We start from the raw sequence: 18989 nt of genomic DNA, 5'->3' as shown, positions 1-18989 counted from the left end.
TCTTTACCTTGGATGTTCATACGGTACTTTCCTTAGACTGGCATTCCTCCTGTGGCATTCAGTTCTGGGGTCGTGTGTGCGTACATCACCTTTATAGTTGACGTATGACAGCAACCTACGTGCAACGTACTACGCACCCCACAGTAGTGAAAGACTTTTATATACTGGCTGATGCCAGGTCACCTACGCAAAGCACTCCCACATGTAAAGAATACTGCAACAGAGAAGAGAAGGACATCTATCATTATGGTAAGATTTTACACAACTATTTTTTCTTCCATGTAATGTTCCACGGTGGTACGGCAGTAACGTTGTTACCTCACAACAAGAGGTTCTCCCGTTCGATTCTCGGCTTGGCTTGGGAGTGCCTTCTGTGTGGAGTCTGCATGTCTTCCCCGTGGTTGGGTAGCGTTTGAAAGACATGCATGCGTAAATGGGTGTGCCTTCGTTGAAGGTTGGGCGCCGACCTGGCACCTCGGCCTTTTGTAAAAAAAATCGACTGCCATTCATTAGCGGACTGGAGTTCCGCTGTGGTGACCCCTTACCGAGAAAAGCCGAAAGACAAACAACATTCTTTCTTCCATGTAATGTGTCCTAGATGTACTCTTCAGAAAGTAACTAATTTTCATTAATGACCAAGACCTTTCTAAGGGCACAAAAACAATGAACACCCAGGAGCATTTTTAAAATTGCATGGACGTGTATTGAGTTATCCTAATGCTGCAGAGAGAAAAAAGCAGGTTTATGACTTTTGTAGTAGGTAATCCGACTACATTGGGCAAATCTTGTCTCTTACTTTATATTTTTTAAATGCTTTCATGCACCATAATTTTTATTTGCACAAGATATTAAACCAGCCTCCTTAATGTCACAGGCATAAACTGAAGTAAATGCTTATTACAAAAAAAAATGCTTTTGATAAGATTATCTTTATTTTACGTTATCAGTATATCCCAGGCTGCAATTTCTGTGGCAAGTTGAAATTTAAGTAACATGTAGTAAACACCCTCTGCAACTCCCTAATGAGTTCACATCACATAATCGCATGTCAGTAAGTCATTAATTCTGAGAGACAGAGAGAGAGAGAGAACAAAAGAAAATAAAGGGCCAGAGCCACAAAAAAAATATCAATAAGTGTTTAGAAGAAATAAAAAATAACAGATGGGACAGAGTCAAGAACTGCTCAGCAGGAAAGAGTTTAGTCTCATGTTCACTGTTGTGCTATGCGACTTTCAAGAGAAAAATGAAACATACGGTGCAAATAATTTCAGGAGTTAACATTTTTTACTTCTCCCCAAAATGCTGTACTCATAAGTAGACTACGGCTCTTCTTTTGTTATGTTTCCCTTGCTCGCAGATTATTTACTGATTAAACATGGAACTTTTCTCCCTGGGCCTCTGCTGATGTTTGTCCGGTCAGACTATCCTGGTCAAGAAATCGAAATAAATAAATTAATGCTATTTTGCTTTTTTTAGCTGGCCTTCATCTGTGGGCATTGCATAGGTCTGTGCAATAAGATCCTTGGCTAACAATGTAGCTTAACGTCCATTTTCTACCACATCATACCACAGATATATCTCGACTTCCTCAGGATGGACAAAAGAGTCAGTCTCGTTTCCTTTATTTTGTTACCAATTGTGTATTGTGATTTTACTTAGTGTTATGACGTGCCTTTCAGGCTGGTACTTAAAGGTTTTCTTTCACCTTCAGAACAGTGGTACTTTAAGATATGTTTTATATATTTTTCAGTTTCAAAAAAATATTTAGGTGCTTAAGCCTCAAATGTTTATACAAATAGAGCACAAAGAGGACATATGTTGTCTTTAGAGCAAGTCACACACAAAAACACCATAAACACTTAAACTTTAAGTGCAGAATAATACATTTGTAATCACCATTTTTTATCCTTCTACATTTTATGGAAAAGGTTGGTCACATGCTATGTGTTGTTCCTAGGGAACAATAGTTTGGGATTGAAATACTGAGTCATGTTGTATTAGTAGAGGCAGTAGTAACTGAGGTCACAGAACATTCTGTTTAAGTAAGCTTTCTGTTAATCTAAGGCTGAGTAATCAAAGATTTAGTGTATGTGGAGTTGCGCGAGTGGGAACACAAGGTCACCTGCAAAATAAGTGCTTTTGTTTTGATTCTTATAGTAATTTTCCATAATTAATTCTTAATGGCCTGCATCCAAAATCACACACTCTTCTTGTTTTGTGAATGCCCTCCATTTCATCAACATGCCTTTCTACATTCATTTTCAATATTTTACTTGTGTTGTATACATGAGCTTATAGTTCTAGAGAATAATTTCAACTCAGATAGTCCGAAATCACCTTAATCTACAGAGGAGCAGCTTATCCCACTTAAGTGTTCCCATCTTCCCCTTCCAAATAAATTAATTCAGCTTTAATGGGCTAGGAACATTTTTACCACTTGTATATTATTAACCATTTCCTTACTCAAGAACTTTCAGCTAAATATATCATTTTTACTCTGTACACCTAAATACTTCATCTTATGTCCCTATAGATGTACAGTAAGTAATGTTGACCCAATTCATATGTGGGCGCATAGTTTTCCACTATAGTCTTTGTTTTAACTTCATTTATTTCATATTCTGAAAAAGACTTGAAGCTGTCTCAAAATGTTCCACAACACAGAAATTTCCTTATTTGGATTTATCAAGTTTGAAATAATATCATCTACTAATAAAGCCAGCTGTTCTTGATTACCATATCAGTTATAGCCTTGGATTTGTGAGCCCCTTATTTCTTTTGCCTGTGTATAAAGCAAATACAAAGCAGAGAAAGGGGACACCGCTGCCTGGTTCCTCTGTTCAAATACAACTTGTCAGAGAGTAACCCTCCCACCTTAATTATTTTCCTTAGATCATTCATCTATATCTTAATTAATCCTATTATTTTATAATGGAATGCAAATTACATTACCTTACTCAAAAAATCCCAATTGACACTATCCACTGCCTTCTTTGCATGAAGGCCCACCAACAACAGTGGCATTTTATTACATTCTGCTTCCATCTGGATCATCAGTGTTCACTTAATGTTGTCAAATATTTGCCTCCCGTCCACAAAACCACTTTGGTCCATATCTATCAGTTTTGGTAACATTTTTGCCATTCTCTCAGCTAATATAGCTGTAAACGCTGTATAATCATAGTTTAAAATTGAAATTGGTCTAAAAGAAGCTTGGTCTGATGGGTCTTCACCCTCTTTGGATTATGTGGCCATCACAGCTTTCTCCATAATGCAGATACTGTCTTTCTTTTTAAGATATAGTTAAATAAAACCTTCCAGATCATTATCACTTTCTTTCAACCTAACTTCCAAACTTCCACAAGAATATCATTTGTTACTGGAGACTTCCATGTTAACTGATTGCACATTTTTATTTCATCCCTTCCTATCTGCTATTAAGTCTTGAACTTAAGTCGTATCTCATATAAACCTTGGCATATTTAAGTCTTTCATGAATTTATACATTTGTGTCTTTTCTTGATTTCTCCATTCCAATGCTTTATACAGAGTTTCATAAAATGTCCAAAATATTGTACCTCTAAAGGATTTCTGGTTACTTTTTTGTCACAGGCTCCCTGTATTTAGCAATAGCCCTTAAAATATTCTCTTGCATAAGTTGTTTTGCAAAGAACGTTTGTACTCTGGAGTTGCTCATCAAAGCATACTTGCTTCACAGCAACTTTTCTAAAATTATGCATAATATCCATATACTCCCTTATTTTCCTTTTGCCACTCAGCAATTGTTTCTTTTTTTGTTTTGTGAGATTCCCCTTCTTCTGTAATAATTTATTCTATAACAATCCCTCTAAACAATTCTAGTATTTCTTCCCCATCTCTCTTTTTCTGTTATTTCTACCAAATTTTCAGCTCCACTTTTATTCATCCCATCCCTAGCAATAATTTCTGAAGAAATGTCTATATTCCCTAATAACTCTCATGTCATTTTTACTTCCTATTCCTTAAATTCCTCTATTTTTAATGAATACGGAGGAACACATCTGGGTCTTATTTTTAATTCATCGCCTTGCATCTTTAATATAGGCTTTATTGGATGTGTTTCAGAGCTTTCAGTTAAATATCCCTGCTCCTGTGAAATGCATTTTCTGTCCAGTCCAGTCTACTTATTCCACCTTAGGGAATAATATGTAAGTTCTGTATAGCTTCTACTAGAAGATTCACATTTTCCATTCTAAATATGCTCATGTAATTCTTCATAAAACTACCTTCTTTTGTTACCATTCTAGGCCCTTCTGATATATACTCAGTATTATCAGGTTCCAGTCCCCACTTGTAAATAATATTCCCTGATGAAAGCTAATTATCTCCTCAAAAAATCACTTAAGCTCCGCAAAAGTAGTTTTAGGTGGGATATAAATACATGACAGTGTAATCATTCTTCCCTGAGAATAATTCCTTATTACTCCCAAATCGTCTGTCATCTTTCTTTTCCTCTTCTGTCACTAATGGAGACACTCTTGCAATCATTTTTATTATTCCCATTTTCCTTTGTTCTTGATACTCTGCTGAATATTCATTCTGGTCCTTTCTCTGCTAAATTAAGATCCACATTTATTTGCAAATGTGTCCCTTGTAAAATTTCTATTTGTACTCTACACTTATTAACATTATTCAGTAGTCTTTTTTTTGTCTATGTCGGCAGTGCCACTAACATTCCATGATAAAATTGACAAGGCAGTCATTTTTGATAAACTGTTTAGTTTTCCGTATTCTGCATGCCAGTCCTTTTGAGTATACAGTTCCAACTTTTGACTTGCATGCACACATTAAAGCTTGTCAGATGGATCGTTTTCCCATATTTTTTACTTCAAAGAAAACTCTCAAGAAACAAGAAACTAAATACATTTAACCCCCAATCCCTGTAAACTGACAACAAACACACACAGCTATACACTTTTTTCTAAAAGGTAAGTTACATCTGCATATACATAGGTTTAGGCTTTTGCTTATATAGGAAAACAGACCACATTGTAATGAGTACTAAATTAGTGTTTGTCAAAGAAGCTGTTATTCTTTTTTTAGTTAATCTGGATGTAGGTGGCCATACATTCTGGGTATTTTTGGACTAATAAGTTTTCTTAAAATGGTTATAACTTTGTGTTTATTTGAAATTTCTCTAAGCTTTTGTCTATTTACCTTAGTAGCTCAATAAATCAAGAGTATGTTTAGTAAAATGTTTAACACGTGTTTTTTTTAGGATTAACATCTTTGTTTTTAATTTTATTATTAGAGTTTCATCGTCCCTTGGAAAATGTGTTTTTCAGAGTAACTGCATTTTCTCTTATGTAATAGTGATCTAGATTAAAATATATTTGGGTTAGCTGGCCATGCCTTTAATATATGAATATTTCATCATTGAATTGTTGTTTATTCAGACTAATGTCAATTTAAATGTTGGTTGAAGAGACTTATGATAGTTTAATCCATCAATAGTAATTTGCTAAGATATGGGCAGTTAGAACATAAGATTAAGGTTTGGACTATGAGCTGTTATCATACTGTCAGCAAACTGCTTCCTGTGGGGTGGAATTGGAGTCCCTTGGACATACTTGCCTATCTCTTTACCATGAGAAAGTCACTTAACCGCTCAGTGTTTTGGGACAATTGGAAAACTGGATTAAGCTCTTCAATGGTCTGCTAAACTGCATGTCTACGAACTACCTGTGAGCCTGTGGTATACAATTCATCCTATAGGGTTGGTCTATTTGTCTTGAATGTCATTGTGTATTACTTTTAGGGAACAGAATGTTTCATACTAATTCTATTATCAGTATGATTGAAAAGAAGAGTATTTTTAAGGGAATAGTTGATGTGGGGTCTTCACTTCTTTTCTAATATTATAATATTAATGTCTTTTAGTAGTTAGGGGCAGGGGTTGTTCCCTAACAGTGCAATCTTTTGTACATATGGGAGCTAAAGGCATCCATCCAACCATGCATCCATCCAATCATCCACAACCCCCTTTTCCCATTTTTTGCGCATGGGGCCAAGGTGTCACTTCAACAGTGACAATCATCGACAGTCAAGGTTTACACCACTAGGTGGCTAGCCCTGCCACAGTATGCTTCCACACCACACACTGTCATGCACACTCACACCTATGGCCAGCTTAGAATGTCCAGTCCACCTCCTGCTTATCTTTGTAAAAACATATTCCATTGTAATGATTAATAAGTATGCGTAGTCCAAAGCAACTATTATTTCCATTTTAGTTAATAGGAATTAAGTGCATTGTATATAGCTGACTCTGCATTGGAAGCATGGCTATTGTTTGACTGATCAGTTTTTTTTTCAGACTAGTTATATGATGATGCTGTTTATGTGATAACTATGTAAACTACTTAAAGTAAGAGATTATTTACTAGTGCTCTGTACATATCATTTAAAAGGGCTAACCCATCAGTTTCAAATGCTGTTGTTAGATTTTAGCAGGTAAGCTAATTGTTTGTTATCTGCTTATGATACTCCTGTGAGATGGAGGTGAGAGATCCTCCATTGCCTATGTAATGTTTTATCGGTACTCAGAAAAAAACATTGTTTTGCATAGAAGGGTAGAGGTGCTATGTTTCTCCACCTCTTAGAGGGTTAAGTTTGTATCTGTGTTAATTAGTAATTAGATTGGGAGTCTCACTTTTAAATGTAATATGAAAAACAGATTGTAAGATATGTAAGGGGTACCAGATATATATGATTTTGAAAAAATATGTGTGTGTGTGTGTGTGTGTGTGTGTGTGTGTGTGTGTGTGTGTGTGTGTGTGTGTGTGTGTGTGTGTGTGTGTGTTTAGGTAGGTAGTACAAGTTGCAGGAAGGGTTATTTGAGGCCTGTCACAAATTGATTCCATTTCGTGAATGATCAGTAAGTGATTCCGTTGGCTTGCATTGTTTGAGGAGGCTTATTAAGGTGCAAGGTTGGAAATTGCTGCCATACATGTATGCTGGTGTTTTCATTCCTTCAAGAATTTATCGGAAGGTCCGTGTGGAATTCACCACATTAGTTATTATTTATATTTTGATCATGTTTAATATGTTGCTAGTGTTGAGTTATTTAATTTAATACATGTAATTTAAAAAATAGCTTTTCAATATTTGTATTTATTATTCTGGGGGTAAAATGAAGTGTGATGGTTAATCCAGAATTTTACTCTTGTTATACAGAGTTATTTAAATTCTTACCATGGACTGTTTCTTGCCTGGGCAGCACTGTATTATTTCTAAAGGAATGGCTTAGGTCTAATTATGTGTTACTGTGATAAGTGAGACTCAGATTTAACAATACATTTATTTGTTGAGAGCCAGTTGACCTTAGGTTGCTTCACATTTTCAAAGATATTCTAGGAGACTGCGTGATATATGTATTAACTGAATTTTGGTGAAAACCGTTTCCCCGCTAAGAGAAGTTTAGTTAAGATTGTTCTTGCCATATGATCTGTCATTTGGCTAATGACCAAAGGGAATATTGGTACAGTAGACTGACCAATGGAATGCTGTTATGTAGTAGACTGACCAATGGAATGCTGTTGTGTGAAGCATTTGAATGTGATAAGATACATGATGTTGAGTAGTTTGCAAGTGAAAATAGATATAGGTCAATGTCTTGAGTGCTATCTCAAAAAATTGGCAGTTCTGACATTGTAGTCTCAGATTGTCCAACCACACTTTACAGAATTAGACATAGGTAAATCATTTTGTTGTGTTAGGATAAGACTGTTTTCTGTATGCTTACTTTTGTGGATAAAATTTTAACTTTCAGATGAGTATCAACTTTAGAATGGTCATGATTTTTCTTTTGGAACTAAAATGCTACCCAGAACTTGCATGTCTTTGTTTTTAAATGTTCACAGGTATGCGGATCAGATGGTGTTACCTATGCTGATCAGTGCCAGCTCAACACTATTGCTTGTCGTCAGGGACGGTCTATCACTATCAAACACCCTGGACAGTGTCAAGGTCAGATTTACTACTGGTTCACTTGCAGTCCACAGCAGAAATATTATGCAATTCTTTTTTAAGTTACTCTAATTTTCTGAACAAGATGTAGTCTGTTCTTAAGGACACTGTAGTACTCATATGGGAACATTAGTGTTTGCCAAGTTCCTTCCTACTGAGATTTGAAGTGACATGTATGACTTATTGAATTACTTCTGTTGTCTACATTTAAGTTTTTCAGTGGTTACATTGTCACAACTTTTGTGTAATAATATTTTGAGGATGCAAAAGTTGGAAAAAATGGAAAAGGTGAATTTCTTTTTGTTTTATCTTCTCCTTTTATGTGAATTTATGGAATCATGACGGTATATATAGATAGAGAAAGTGAGCAAGTGAGAGACTGGTCATAGGTATGGAGGCAGAGCCCCCATATTGAGGAGTGAATTGAAAATGTTTTTATAGTAGTACACAATTTTGTAAACACTGTTTGATTTTGATATGAAATATCAACTAAGTGAGACAAATAGTCTTCATTACAGATCCATTTATATATGGTGTAGTTATACCAGCTAGGATATGTGCACAAAACTCAAAAAGAATAATGGATATTACATAAAATGCTGATGTGCATTTTTTTAAATTGTTAAATAGTTTATATTGTTATGGAAGCAGAGATTTTTAAAGAACTTGGTGTATTTTAATGGAGGTAAAGTGAGACTTTTTTGTTGAACTGTACAGGAATGAAGAGTTCTTAAGTAAAATAATTTCAGAATAGTAACATGCAAGCACTGTGTCTGTTAGGATGGATTTTTGAGAGTGGTAGCCCCAGAATTTAAAAATAAGCAGGACAAACACTACGTAGAAATGAGTATGTATCCTGCTATGCAGTGAAGTTTAAACCCAGAATGCATTGGCAGCTTTGTAGTTGTGCTGGACTATATGTTCCATGTACTATAGTTATGTAATGCAGTATGTGCCTCACTGGTTTTATCTTAATACCAACAATTGCTGGATTTGTGTTTATGTTCTAAATACTGTAATTGAAATAAGGCATCAGGTAGGGAAGCAACAGAATCTGTTTGGAGAATTTGTTTTCCTAATCATGATTTTTAAGAATTATTACTGAAATTGGCTATACTTTGCACTATCCTTAAATTCAATTTGTGAATGAGAAATTGCTGGTGAACATTTTTCCAGACTTCTTCAGGAATCTACCTATAAAGAAAAATGATTAGTAAGATAATATTTTTAATTTTCAACTCCAGTGTTTTAGTCCATTCCTGTAGATGGCAGTGTAGGGATCTAATTTCAGAAGAATGTTTTGTGTTATTTTGTATATAATCTGTACTGTTAAGCAGAGTTTATTAATGTCTGTTTAACTTTTGGAGGCTTTTGTGAAGTGATATTGATTGTTGATTGTATATTTAAGAGTCTTTGCTTTATACCTTTAATATTTCAAAATGTAAATATAAATTCACATTTTGTACTGAAGTTGCAACATTTTTGTAAAGGTTTGAGCTTATAACATTGCTCCTCATGGAAACTGTTGAATATTTTTTCTCTCCTTAAAATTGGGGATATACATGAAAAACTGAAACAGGAAGTAGTTTTAAGAAGAAATGTTCATAAGCAAGTGGTTGACATGAATGGTTATGCTAACTAACGTTATCCTTGCTTCATTCCTCCCTCCTCAGATCCTATCCCACATGCAGGCCTGACAACATCCCCCTTGGCTTCTACCACAACTGTCTCCACTACCACTTCCAGTCACAAGACAACCAGACTGTTCAAACCTGCACCACTTTCTCCTTTCCCTTCCACCACAACGCCATACCAGATGATCACGCCAGAAGGAATGGAAACCACAACTAGCATCCTTGAACCAGATGAAGTCTTGCCAAGTGCTGTAAATGTCATACCATCGGGCCGTGGGAGGAGACCCCACCATCCTATTATCCATCCCACCCTAACAACCCCTGAGACAGACATCACAACCCAGCTGTCATCTGCTGAGTCTGGCAGTGGAGAATTTAGTGGGGATACAGAACTTAGTGGGGACCGAGAAGCTAGTGGACTGGATCCAATTGGTAACTGCCTTGTTGTGATAGAAACTAGGTTTCCTCCATTCTTGTTGTCCTCAGTTGCACTCCACTCCCAGCTTTTGGGCTGTGTTTGATATTTGGTGTTTGTTTTTCACTTCTGCTGAGTACGTCTGTCTCTGCATGTGGTCATTCTTTTTAGTGATAGTTCTCAGGTCTGTGCTGGTGACCAAACTTGGTAACATTCACTAATGATTCCATTTCTGGATGTGTCACTAACTTATTTTCTTCAGTTTCTTAACATTTATTGTTTTCTGTTGTGGTTGTTGGTATTCTTTGTGTTGTCCTTGTTGTAGTTGTAGTCAGATCCCACTAGACTTTGTTTGTTGTGTCTTTTGTGCTGATTTATGTGTCATGAGCTCATGCAGGAATAGGCAGTTATTTTCACACACCCTCCCATATTTATGAAGAATATTTAAGTACACAATATTTTTGTAACTGGGGTCATGTGTGGTAAAGAGATCATTTGTAAACTGTTCTTTTTGTAACTTTTAGCCAAAGTTGCTTGTAACAGGATATTCTGATAATATTTATAGCATTACTTCCCTGACTCAGAGGTATATCCATTTGTTGTGAATAAAATGACAGTTGCTGTGGGAATAAGACCAGGTAGGGTATTGCATAAAGTTAAAATGATAAGCATACTTTTGAAAGGCACTTTTTTGCTGTTTTTATTATGAAAAAATACACAAGAAAACTTTTTTTCATGTTGGTTAGCATTATTTATTTGTGTTAATTGCACTAATACCCCTAAGAACCTTTACAATTGTTCCATTAAGCAGACTTTATTGACTTTTTGGTGGATTTTGTGGAATAGATTCTACTTATGGTTATCTCTCTCTTGAGTCTTTGTTTTACCACTAATTTCCAGCTTCCTGCTGGAGTCTTCTTCTAACAGTGATGAGAGGTCATTTTTTATTTAATTTCTCTATTTATTTTGTTTGTATTGCATACACACACACACACTTGTGTGTGTGTGTGTGTGTGTGTGTGTGTGTGTGTGTGTGTGTGTAAATATATATATATATATATATATATATATATATATACATACATACATATATATATATATAAATATAAATGTAAACACACACACACACACACACACACACACACACACACACACACACACTATATATGTGTATATATGTATGTTGGGAGAGATAGATAGTGAAACATGAATATTAAAGGTAGGAGAGACACCAGTGTTACGAAAACAACATAGGTTATTGCACAAAAATACAAAGATGTAGGTATTCCAAAAACCAAAAGCTTAATGGGCTAAAACAATTCACATTGAGTACCTTCGGCAGGATGTCATACAGTGTCTTTCAGTAGGCCTGCCCCACACACACTCTCTCTCTCTCTCTTACGCTCTGAGAATCTCAATGTTTTTTTCTGTTTTTCTCTTCTGTTTTTTTTTTTTTTAGAACAGGAACAAAATCCACTTTCTTGCTGGTGTCTTCTTCCAGGTCTTCATGCACTCCACTGTCTCTCTGCTAGAGCTGCTGCTACTCTGGACCTCAAGTCCTGCTCCAAGAAGGACAGACAGCACTCTGTGTGGGCATACCTTAGCCTTTCCTGCTTGTATAGCATACATTTTTGTATTCTGTAGATGTACTGAAGCCAATACCACAATACTTCTCTCTGCTCTTAAGGCAAAAGTCCCATTTACAGTGCTAGAAACAATTCTACAGATAACACAACAAATGTTCCTGTCTGTTTTTAATGAAACATTTTGTATTTATATCTTATTTGCTTAAATAAAACTACTTATTTGCAACAGCATTCTATATGCACACTTCAAGAATATATATAGCGGTAGTTACAGTATCTGCATTTATATGTGCAAAAGTTTTTGTTGCAAAATTTGACACCCTATACTACATCGAATCCCACCAGCTTAGAACCATCAGCTGCATGCCTATTGGATGACTTATATGCCCTTGGAAGGCTATGTGCATTATGGTGGGTTGAGCCTAGCTGGTGCAATTATTTCAGTAGGTTTTGGTTCTAATGTTCTGTGGCTTTTCTAGTCACGTTTTAATTTTTCTATTATAAACATTTTGAACCATTTCTTTACTACTTCCTGGATGACCTTTTCTGTGACTCACATTTTATGAAGTGCTGAGTTACATTTTCTGTTTGAATGGATTGAATATGATACTCATTAAGATTTCATCTGCCAGGCAGTTTTGAAAGCCCTTAATCCTTAAAAGAAGCTTGTAGTTCTTCTCCCTGTCGCTTCGTGTACCATCTGCCTGAACCGCCGACTCAGAGATCGTTTTTCTTTTTTTCACTAAAGTTGCTAGTCTTTGCTGCTAAAATAATTGCATAGGATTGTACTTCCTTCAGATGTGGTATATCTGTTCTGGTCTTCTCCTAAATGTCCAAATCTGTCCTTTACTTCATGCAACTTTTCTGTTATTCCAGGCGAACCCTGCCATTTACCCAGAAATATATTTTCTTATGAGGGAACCAAATCTAACTGCTAGTGTGGTTATTGCTTTTCTAATGTACACACCATGGGCTTATTGAAGTGGCTGTTTCCGGACTTTTATATCACCGCTTTGACCCTTTTTTATATGTTAATATAACATTCTGTGACACTTCTCCCTTATTAGCCATTTTGTTGGAACTGTTCTTGGTTTAGACATTAATTTGGTCGCTGCAGCATCCCTTCGATTATAACAGTAGCACTAACCAGTCTATAACGTTCATCGTGGCAGATAGAACAACATGTTGATGTACTCAAAAAATGGGGAAAAAAGAAAAAAACACCAGCACACAACGCAGGACTGTTTAATTAATTGGGAAAGTTATGCTCAATTTATCGAGCTGAACTGTTCTGGGTAGAGCAATTGGTAATGTCAGGACGTCTACTAATAGTTTTCTTTCAACTTAGTTCTCTATCCATGTTATGGGACTTGGTTAGATTTTTGTGTAGTGTATGATATGGTCAAAAATAGAAAAGGCCAGCTGTTTATATCACTTCTCTTTGTATTTGTTTTATCTTGACTGCATGAAAATGAATTCTATATATTTCTTTATTTAAAACCGTTGCTCTTCAAGTAAAAAAAAAATACTGATTATGCAAAAACAGTGCCTTTCAAAAGTGGAAGTGCTCAGTGCACTAATGGGAATGGCAGGTCAGTTCTGTAGATCTTAGGTGACCACAGTCAATATCTCACTGCATGACCATGAACAAGTTACTTGGCCATCTCCGCACCCTTTATTAAATGGGATTGAGCTGATAACAAGATGTTGCATCACAAAGGGCCTGTTCTGTGAAAGATAACCAGAGTATAATATTAACTAGTACTGTTACATATCAAAAAGCCGTGTCTTGTACAATTCACACTTTTTATTGTAAAGTAGCCTTTACATATTAAAGAACTGAATGTTCATGGGACTGTTAGCAAGTCGGAATTTAAAAAAAATAAATTTTTGTAGCATTGCTGCATCCCCTGTACGCATCTTGTCAATATGTCACACATTATCTTTATGTGTCCCACCTCTGGATTGCTGGTCCTTGAGTTAAGGACAAAAAGTAGTTTAAAAACGTTAAGTTTTGAAATTGTCAGCTTCAGAATTATGAGGGGGACCCTGCTGGAAGCATCAGCTCTGTTTTATACCAGGGTTCTTCGTCTTTGTAATAAAGCCATGCTGCCCCAAGATATGTGGGTAATTGGGGTAACTGGCTAGGCTTAAACTGTCCCCCAGTTAGCCTAGTATTGATCTATGAACCTATGTTACCCCTTAAACAATGGCATGCAGGATGCTCATTGCTGTAGCTTCATAACCTTGACTAGCTTTCTGCAGCCTATAGTTCCAGGCTCTGCATTTTTAGCATTACATATTTAAATGTAGAACCCTTTGGATACAGACCATTTGGGAAGTCTGGAATTTTCCAGCCATACAGTGCTGTGAACCCCTTCTCAAAGAAGTTACCAGTATTATGCCACCTTCCTCTTACTTATTATTTCAAACGAAAATGGTGTATTGTGTGTAATTACTTGCCAGTTCTAAAATGCTTTGGTGCTAATTGCTTTACTTACTTTTAGGACTGAAATGTATGTCAACATTATAATTATATAATTTTCCATTAGCTTGTCTTTACTGACACCATCCCAGAGGGTAAAATTAAATGCTACAGCTACTTGTAATTGGGGTTAAGGACTGGGAAAATTAACTGGCCACAGATGCACTTTAGCTAACCCTTAGGGTAAATCTGTTCAAATGTTCTTTATGTAAACCAGGTTGGCATGTCCAAGTAAATTACTTGCTTTTTAACCTAATACATTTTGTACTAAAATTGTGTAAACAAGATGGAGCCATTTAATTCCCATGTTTTATTGAGTGTTAGACTCTCTCCCATTGTATATTACCCAGTCTGAATCTGATTTTGAATTTGTTTCAGTGAATGAAACAAAGGAAACTTAGGCACCCGAGGCAAGTCCAGTATGTTAGGCCAGGTGTTTACCTTATAAAAACAAAGTACAGGGTTTGATTCACACCTTTGGAAGGGAAATTAGTAGGCTTAAAATGGCCCACAGAAGCAGCTAGCCTAGTAATTACCCATGAGCGTAACCCTTTTGGAGTATATTGAAATGGTGTGGTGGGTAAAGTTTGGATAAAATTAAACACTTTTGTTCTTGTAGTTACAACTACTTTTTTAAATTTCTGCTTTATATATCAAAGTAAAAAAAAAAAAATAGCAAACTGCTAATTTCGATCCATAGCCTACATGGTTTTGGTCAGGAGTTTTGGATTTGATTACTTCCTTTTAGTTTTGTCAGTACTGGAATTCTGTCTTAAGAGTTTTTACAGCTAGAAGTTGTCCTCTGAGATGCAATATTACACTGTAGCCTGTTACTGACTTTTCATGCTGTGTGCCCAACTGAAGGACGGAGAGGCTAAGGGAACTTGCTAACAGTCCTGACGATATGTAGTGTAGCAGTTAGAGCGCTGAGCTTTGAACCTCTTGACCTGGTGACAAGTCCCCTCAAGGCCTGTTTACATGGTGTGCTCTGCATCAGTACAGTACCACATCAGAAGAGATCATATTGTGCTACAAACTTGCAGACCAGTGGTTTTTGCAGGAACTTGTGTTCTTCTGTTTATAGTTAGCAGGTATCTGACTGCAGCCATTCCACTGCCCAGTCCCAGGTGATATTCCTTCCCGGTCACTTGTTTGGTATGGGAAAATGATGGACAGTGAAATCGGACTGTTCCTCTTTGTGACATAATTTTTCTTGTAATATATTAGATTTCATGTAACATTTATTGAATAGCAAAAGGCTTGAAAAGCCTTATACTGTGTATTAGGCTGCCACTTAGTAGAAATCTTGGGTTGTGTCAACAGACAATGGCATTAATATTTCATATAATTAAAACAAGATTTTGTTATTCCCATCATCTGTGACCTGAAAATTTGGGATGTTCTTCGTGTTTCACTGTTGCAGTCATCACATTTGGGTTATCTGCTTGCAGTAGCCCTCAGTCAGCCTGATTATCAAAGTCTTGAGTCCTGCGTCGGTTGCTGTCTCATCTTCCATGATGTCAGGTAGTCAGGGGTATAAAGCATGCAGCCAACACCATTACATCTGTCTTTCTTGCCGTGCGGTGCCTGAAGCAGAAGCAGTTCGCAAGTGCCGGTCGGCTGACTCCTGAAATTTTAGTTTTCAAGTTTCAAAACCGAAGTCTTCAACTAAAGCTAAGTACCCCGTTGGGGAAACTTTTTCTTGCTCTAAACCAATGTCACTAAAAGTCAATAATTGTACTTCTTTTGGAAAGCAAGTACCTCATAAATATTTTCATTTGTACTGTATTCCTTGCCTAGGCCCTGACCACAACGTACCTCACTGTCGGTTTTGTGCCTTATTTAAACTGCAAACTATTCGTCGTCTGTATATTTTTGCTTCTAAATATTTTGGTACTCGGTTCAATTATCCAGATATGTCTTCGGTAAGACTACCGACATTCTGAAAAAACGCAAAGATAAAGAAAGAGACAGGCTGCCTAGGTCCAAAGCTGCCGACAACGCTTCTCATAAGCTAGTCGGCAGTTTGCCGGTACTCAGTGAGGCACTTTCGCAGCCCCTGATACCCGCTACTTCAAATTCGCAGGCCTCTACTCAGACCCATGTGGATTATGCTGTGAGATGCTTCAACTGTGGAACCTGCAGATGTCTCTACCTTGGATGGGTCTGGAGCCGCTCTGCAGGCACTGGCTTCTGAGGTTGTATTCATGCCTACTGGCTTGCATATTAAACCGACGCCATCTCCTTCTTCAAGGCCTAAAACCCGAACCATGCCTAGGAAACCGACGCCCAGACTGCATGGTCAGGCCTCTATGCCTAAAAAACAAATGATAAGAATGGCTGAAGACCTTATTACTTTAATCAGGGGAAGCCAACCTTCCCCCTCTAAGAGACCAAGACTGAATTTGCTTATGATACTTCTGACCAGGATTCTGAAATTTCTGTCTCCTCTGATGACCAGGATTTACCCTTATCCACCTATGAGGATTCTGATGCAGAGGACGCTATTCCCTCTGCTTCTCCCCCAGGGGATTTTTCTTTTGGTGAAACCTTGCATACTCTTAGGGAGCATTTTCACTGAGAAAGCCAGGATTACTCTGATTCTAAAAAGAGGCTTAGCGATTTCTTACTCCTGCCCCAACACAGGCCTTTATCCCTCCTGTCATCATCATCATCATCTTCTTTCGGCTGTTCCCGTTAGGGGTCGCCACAGCGGATCATCTGTTTCCATTTCTTCCTGTCCTCTGCATCATGCTCTTTCACACCAACCGCCTGCATGTCCTCTCTCACCACATCCATAAACCTTATCTTAGGCCTTCCTCTTTTCCTCTTACCTGGCAGCTCCATCCTTAGCATCCTTTTCACAGTATACCCAGCATCCCTCCTCAGCACATGTCCAAACCAACGCAATCTCGCCTCTCTTGCTTTGTCTCCAAACTGTCCAACCTGAGCTGACCCCCTAATATACTGATTCCTAATCCTGTCCATCCTAGTCACACCCAGTGCAAATCTTAACATCTTTAACTCTGCCACATCCAGCTCTGATTCCTGCCTTTTCGTCAATGGCACCGTCTCCAACCCATATAACATAGCTGGTCTCACTACCCTCTTGTAGACCTTCCCTTTCACTCTTATTGGTACCTGTCTGTCACAAATCACTCCTGACACTCTTCTCTGCCCATTCCACCCTGCCTGTACTCTCTTCTTCACCTCTCTTCCACACTCACCATTACTCCGAACTGTTGATCCCAAGTACTTAAACTCATCCACCTTTACCAACTCTACTCCCTGCATCCTCACCATTCCTCTACCCTCCCTCTCATTTACACACATATATTGTGTTTTAGCCCTGCTGACCTTCATTCCTCTCCTCTCTAAAGCATATCTCCACCTCTCCAGGGTCTCCTCAACCTGGTCCCTACTGTCACTACATATCACAATGTCATCTGCAAACATCATAGTCCACGGGGCCTCCTGTCTAATCTCATCTGTCAACCTGTCCATCACCACTGCAAATAAGAAAGGGCCTGTGCTGGACATTATTGATCGTCTTGGCCCCTGACTCTTTACCTCCCGCTCCCAGAAAACCTGATAGATATTACAGGGCTCCTGATTCTCACAAGTTCCTTTTTAAAAATCCCACTGCGGATCCTGAAACCATTTCACAGGACCCAAGGGCATTAAGGCCACTACTGCCAAACATCCTACCTCCTCTGATAGAGATTCCAGGGCCCTGGATAGATGGGGTAAGAAGGTATACACCTCTGCAACCTTGGCCATCAGGGTCTTAAATTGCCGGTTTCATATGTTAAAGTATCAGCAGCATATTCTTGGATTGCTTAAACAGAAAATTATGTTGATTCCTGATTGTGCTGAAAATAAGGATTTACAGGATTTAATGCATTCTGCTGAGCAGGTTGGAAAACATACTTTGCAATGTGGTTTTGATTCGGCAACAAAGCAGAAGAAATTCTTAAAAAGATGGAGAAAAAAGCTAAATATATGCAAACTTTTAAAAGATTTCTTGCAAGTGCAGCCTCCAAGATTAAGTAGGCATTGGCCCTCAAAAAATTGGTCCTTTCCTGCCTCTTCCAGGCCTTCTCAGTTCAAACCCAGAACCAGCAGAACAACCAGGCTTCAGTCCCAGGGTACGCACAGGACTAAATGTGGGGGGCTTCCACTTCCAAATCAGGGAGTAGTAAGACTCCCCCCTATGGTAAGCTGTCTCAATGACTTAACTTTAAAACTTCCAAGCACTTCTCAACTGACTGCTCCTTTAGGGGGAAAGGTTTTCCCAGGGATACAGATTTCACTTCCACACATTACCAGCCCCAAACAGTTGGTGAGATCTTCCCCCAAATCAGTGGGCAGAGGCTCAAAAGCAAGTACTGTCTCTCTTAAGAGTAAAGGCTATTCTGACTGTACCAGAAGAGGAAAAGGGACAAGGTTTCTACTCAAGACTTTTCCTGGTACCCAGAAAAGACAACTCATGGCATCCTATCCTGGACCTTTCTATCCTAAACACCTTTTTGGTGATTCCTAAATTCAAGATGCTAACTCTTCACCAGTTGCTTCCCATGATAGGCAAAGATGCCTGGTTGGCAACACTGGATTTAAAGGAAGCCTACCTGCACATCCCAATCAGGGAATCTTGCAGAAGATACCTATGCTTCAAAGCAGGCTACATGCACTATCAGTTCTCTGCACTGCCGTTTGGCTTATCTACTGCGCCCAGGGTATTCACAAAGTGCCTAGCTCCAGTTATTGCATTTTGCAGGCAAAGAAATATTCAAATATACCCATACCTGGATGATTGTCTAATTCAGGCAGAAAGCCAGGACGTACTTTTGAATCATCTGGCA

General features: G+C 37.8%; 1 protein-coding gene across 9 annotated transcripts in view; it reads left to right on the top strand.

Annotated features, from left to right (window-relative positions):
• The window catches only part of AGRN (agrin), a 3161231-nt gene that overhangs the window by 2685855 nt on the left and 456387 nt on the right, over positions 1-18989 (top strand). For 8 of the 9 annotated variants that reach the window (XM_044063082.1, XM_044063083.1, XM_044063086.1 and 5 more), the window contains 2 exons: positions 7902-8007; positions 9681-10073. In XM_044063082.1, the coding sequence (XP_043919017.1) occupies positions 7902-8007; positions 9681-10073 (499 nt within the window). The remainder of the gene's footprint in view (positions 1-7901; positions 8008-9680; positions 10074-18989) is intronic. The other variant, XM_044063089.1, reaches the window with a different exon arrangement.

Source organism: Protopterus annectens, chromosome 2.part1, assembly GCF_019279795.1.
Source record: "Protopterus annectens isolate FY-2018-M chromosome 2.part1, PAN1.0, whole genome shotgun sequence".
NCBI lineage: Eukaryota > Metazoa > Chordata > Ceratodontiformes > Protopteridae > Protopterus > Protopterus annectens.
Note: the sequence above shows the minus strand (reverse complement) of the source record. Positions and strands in the feature narration are given on the sequence as shown.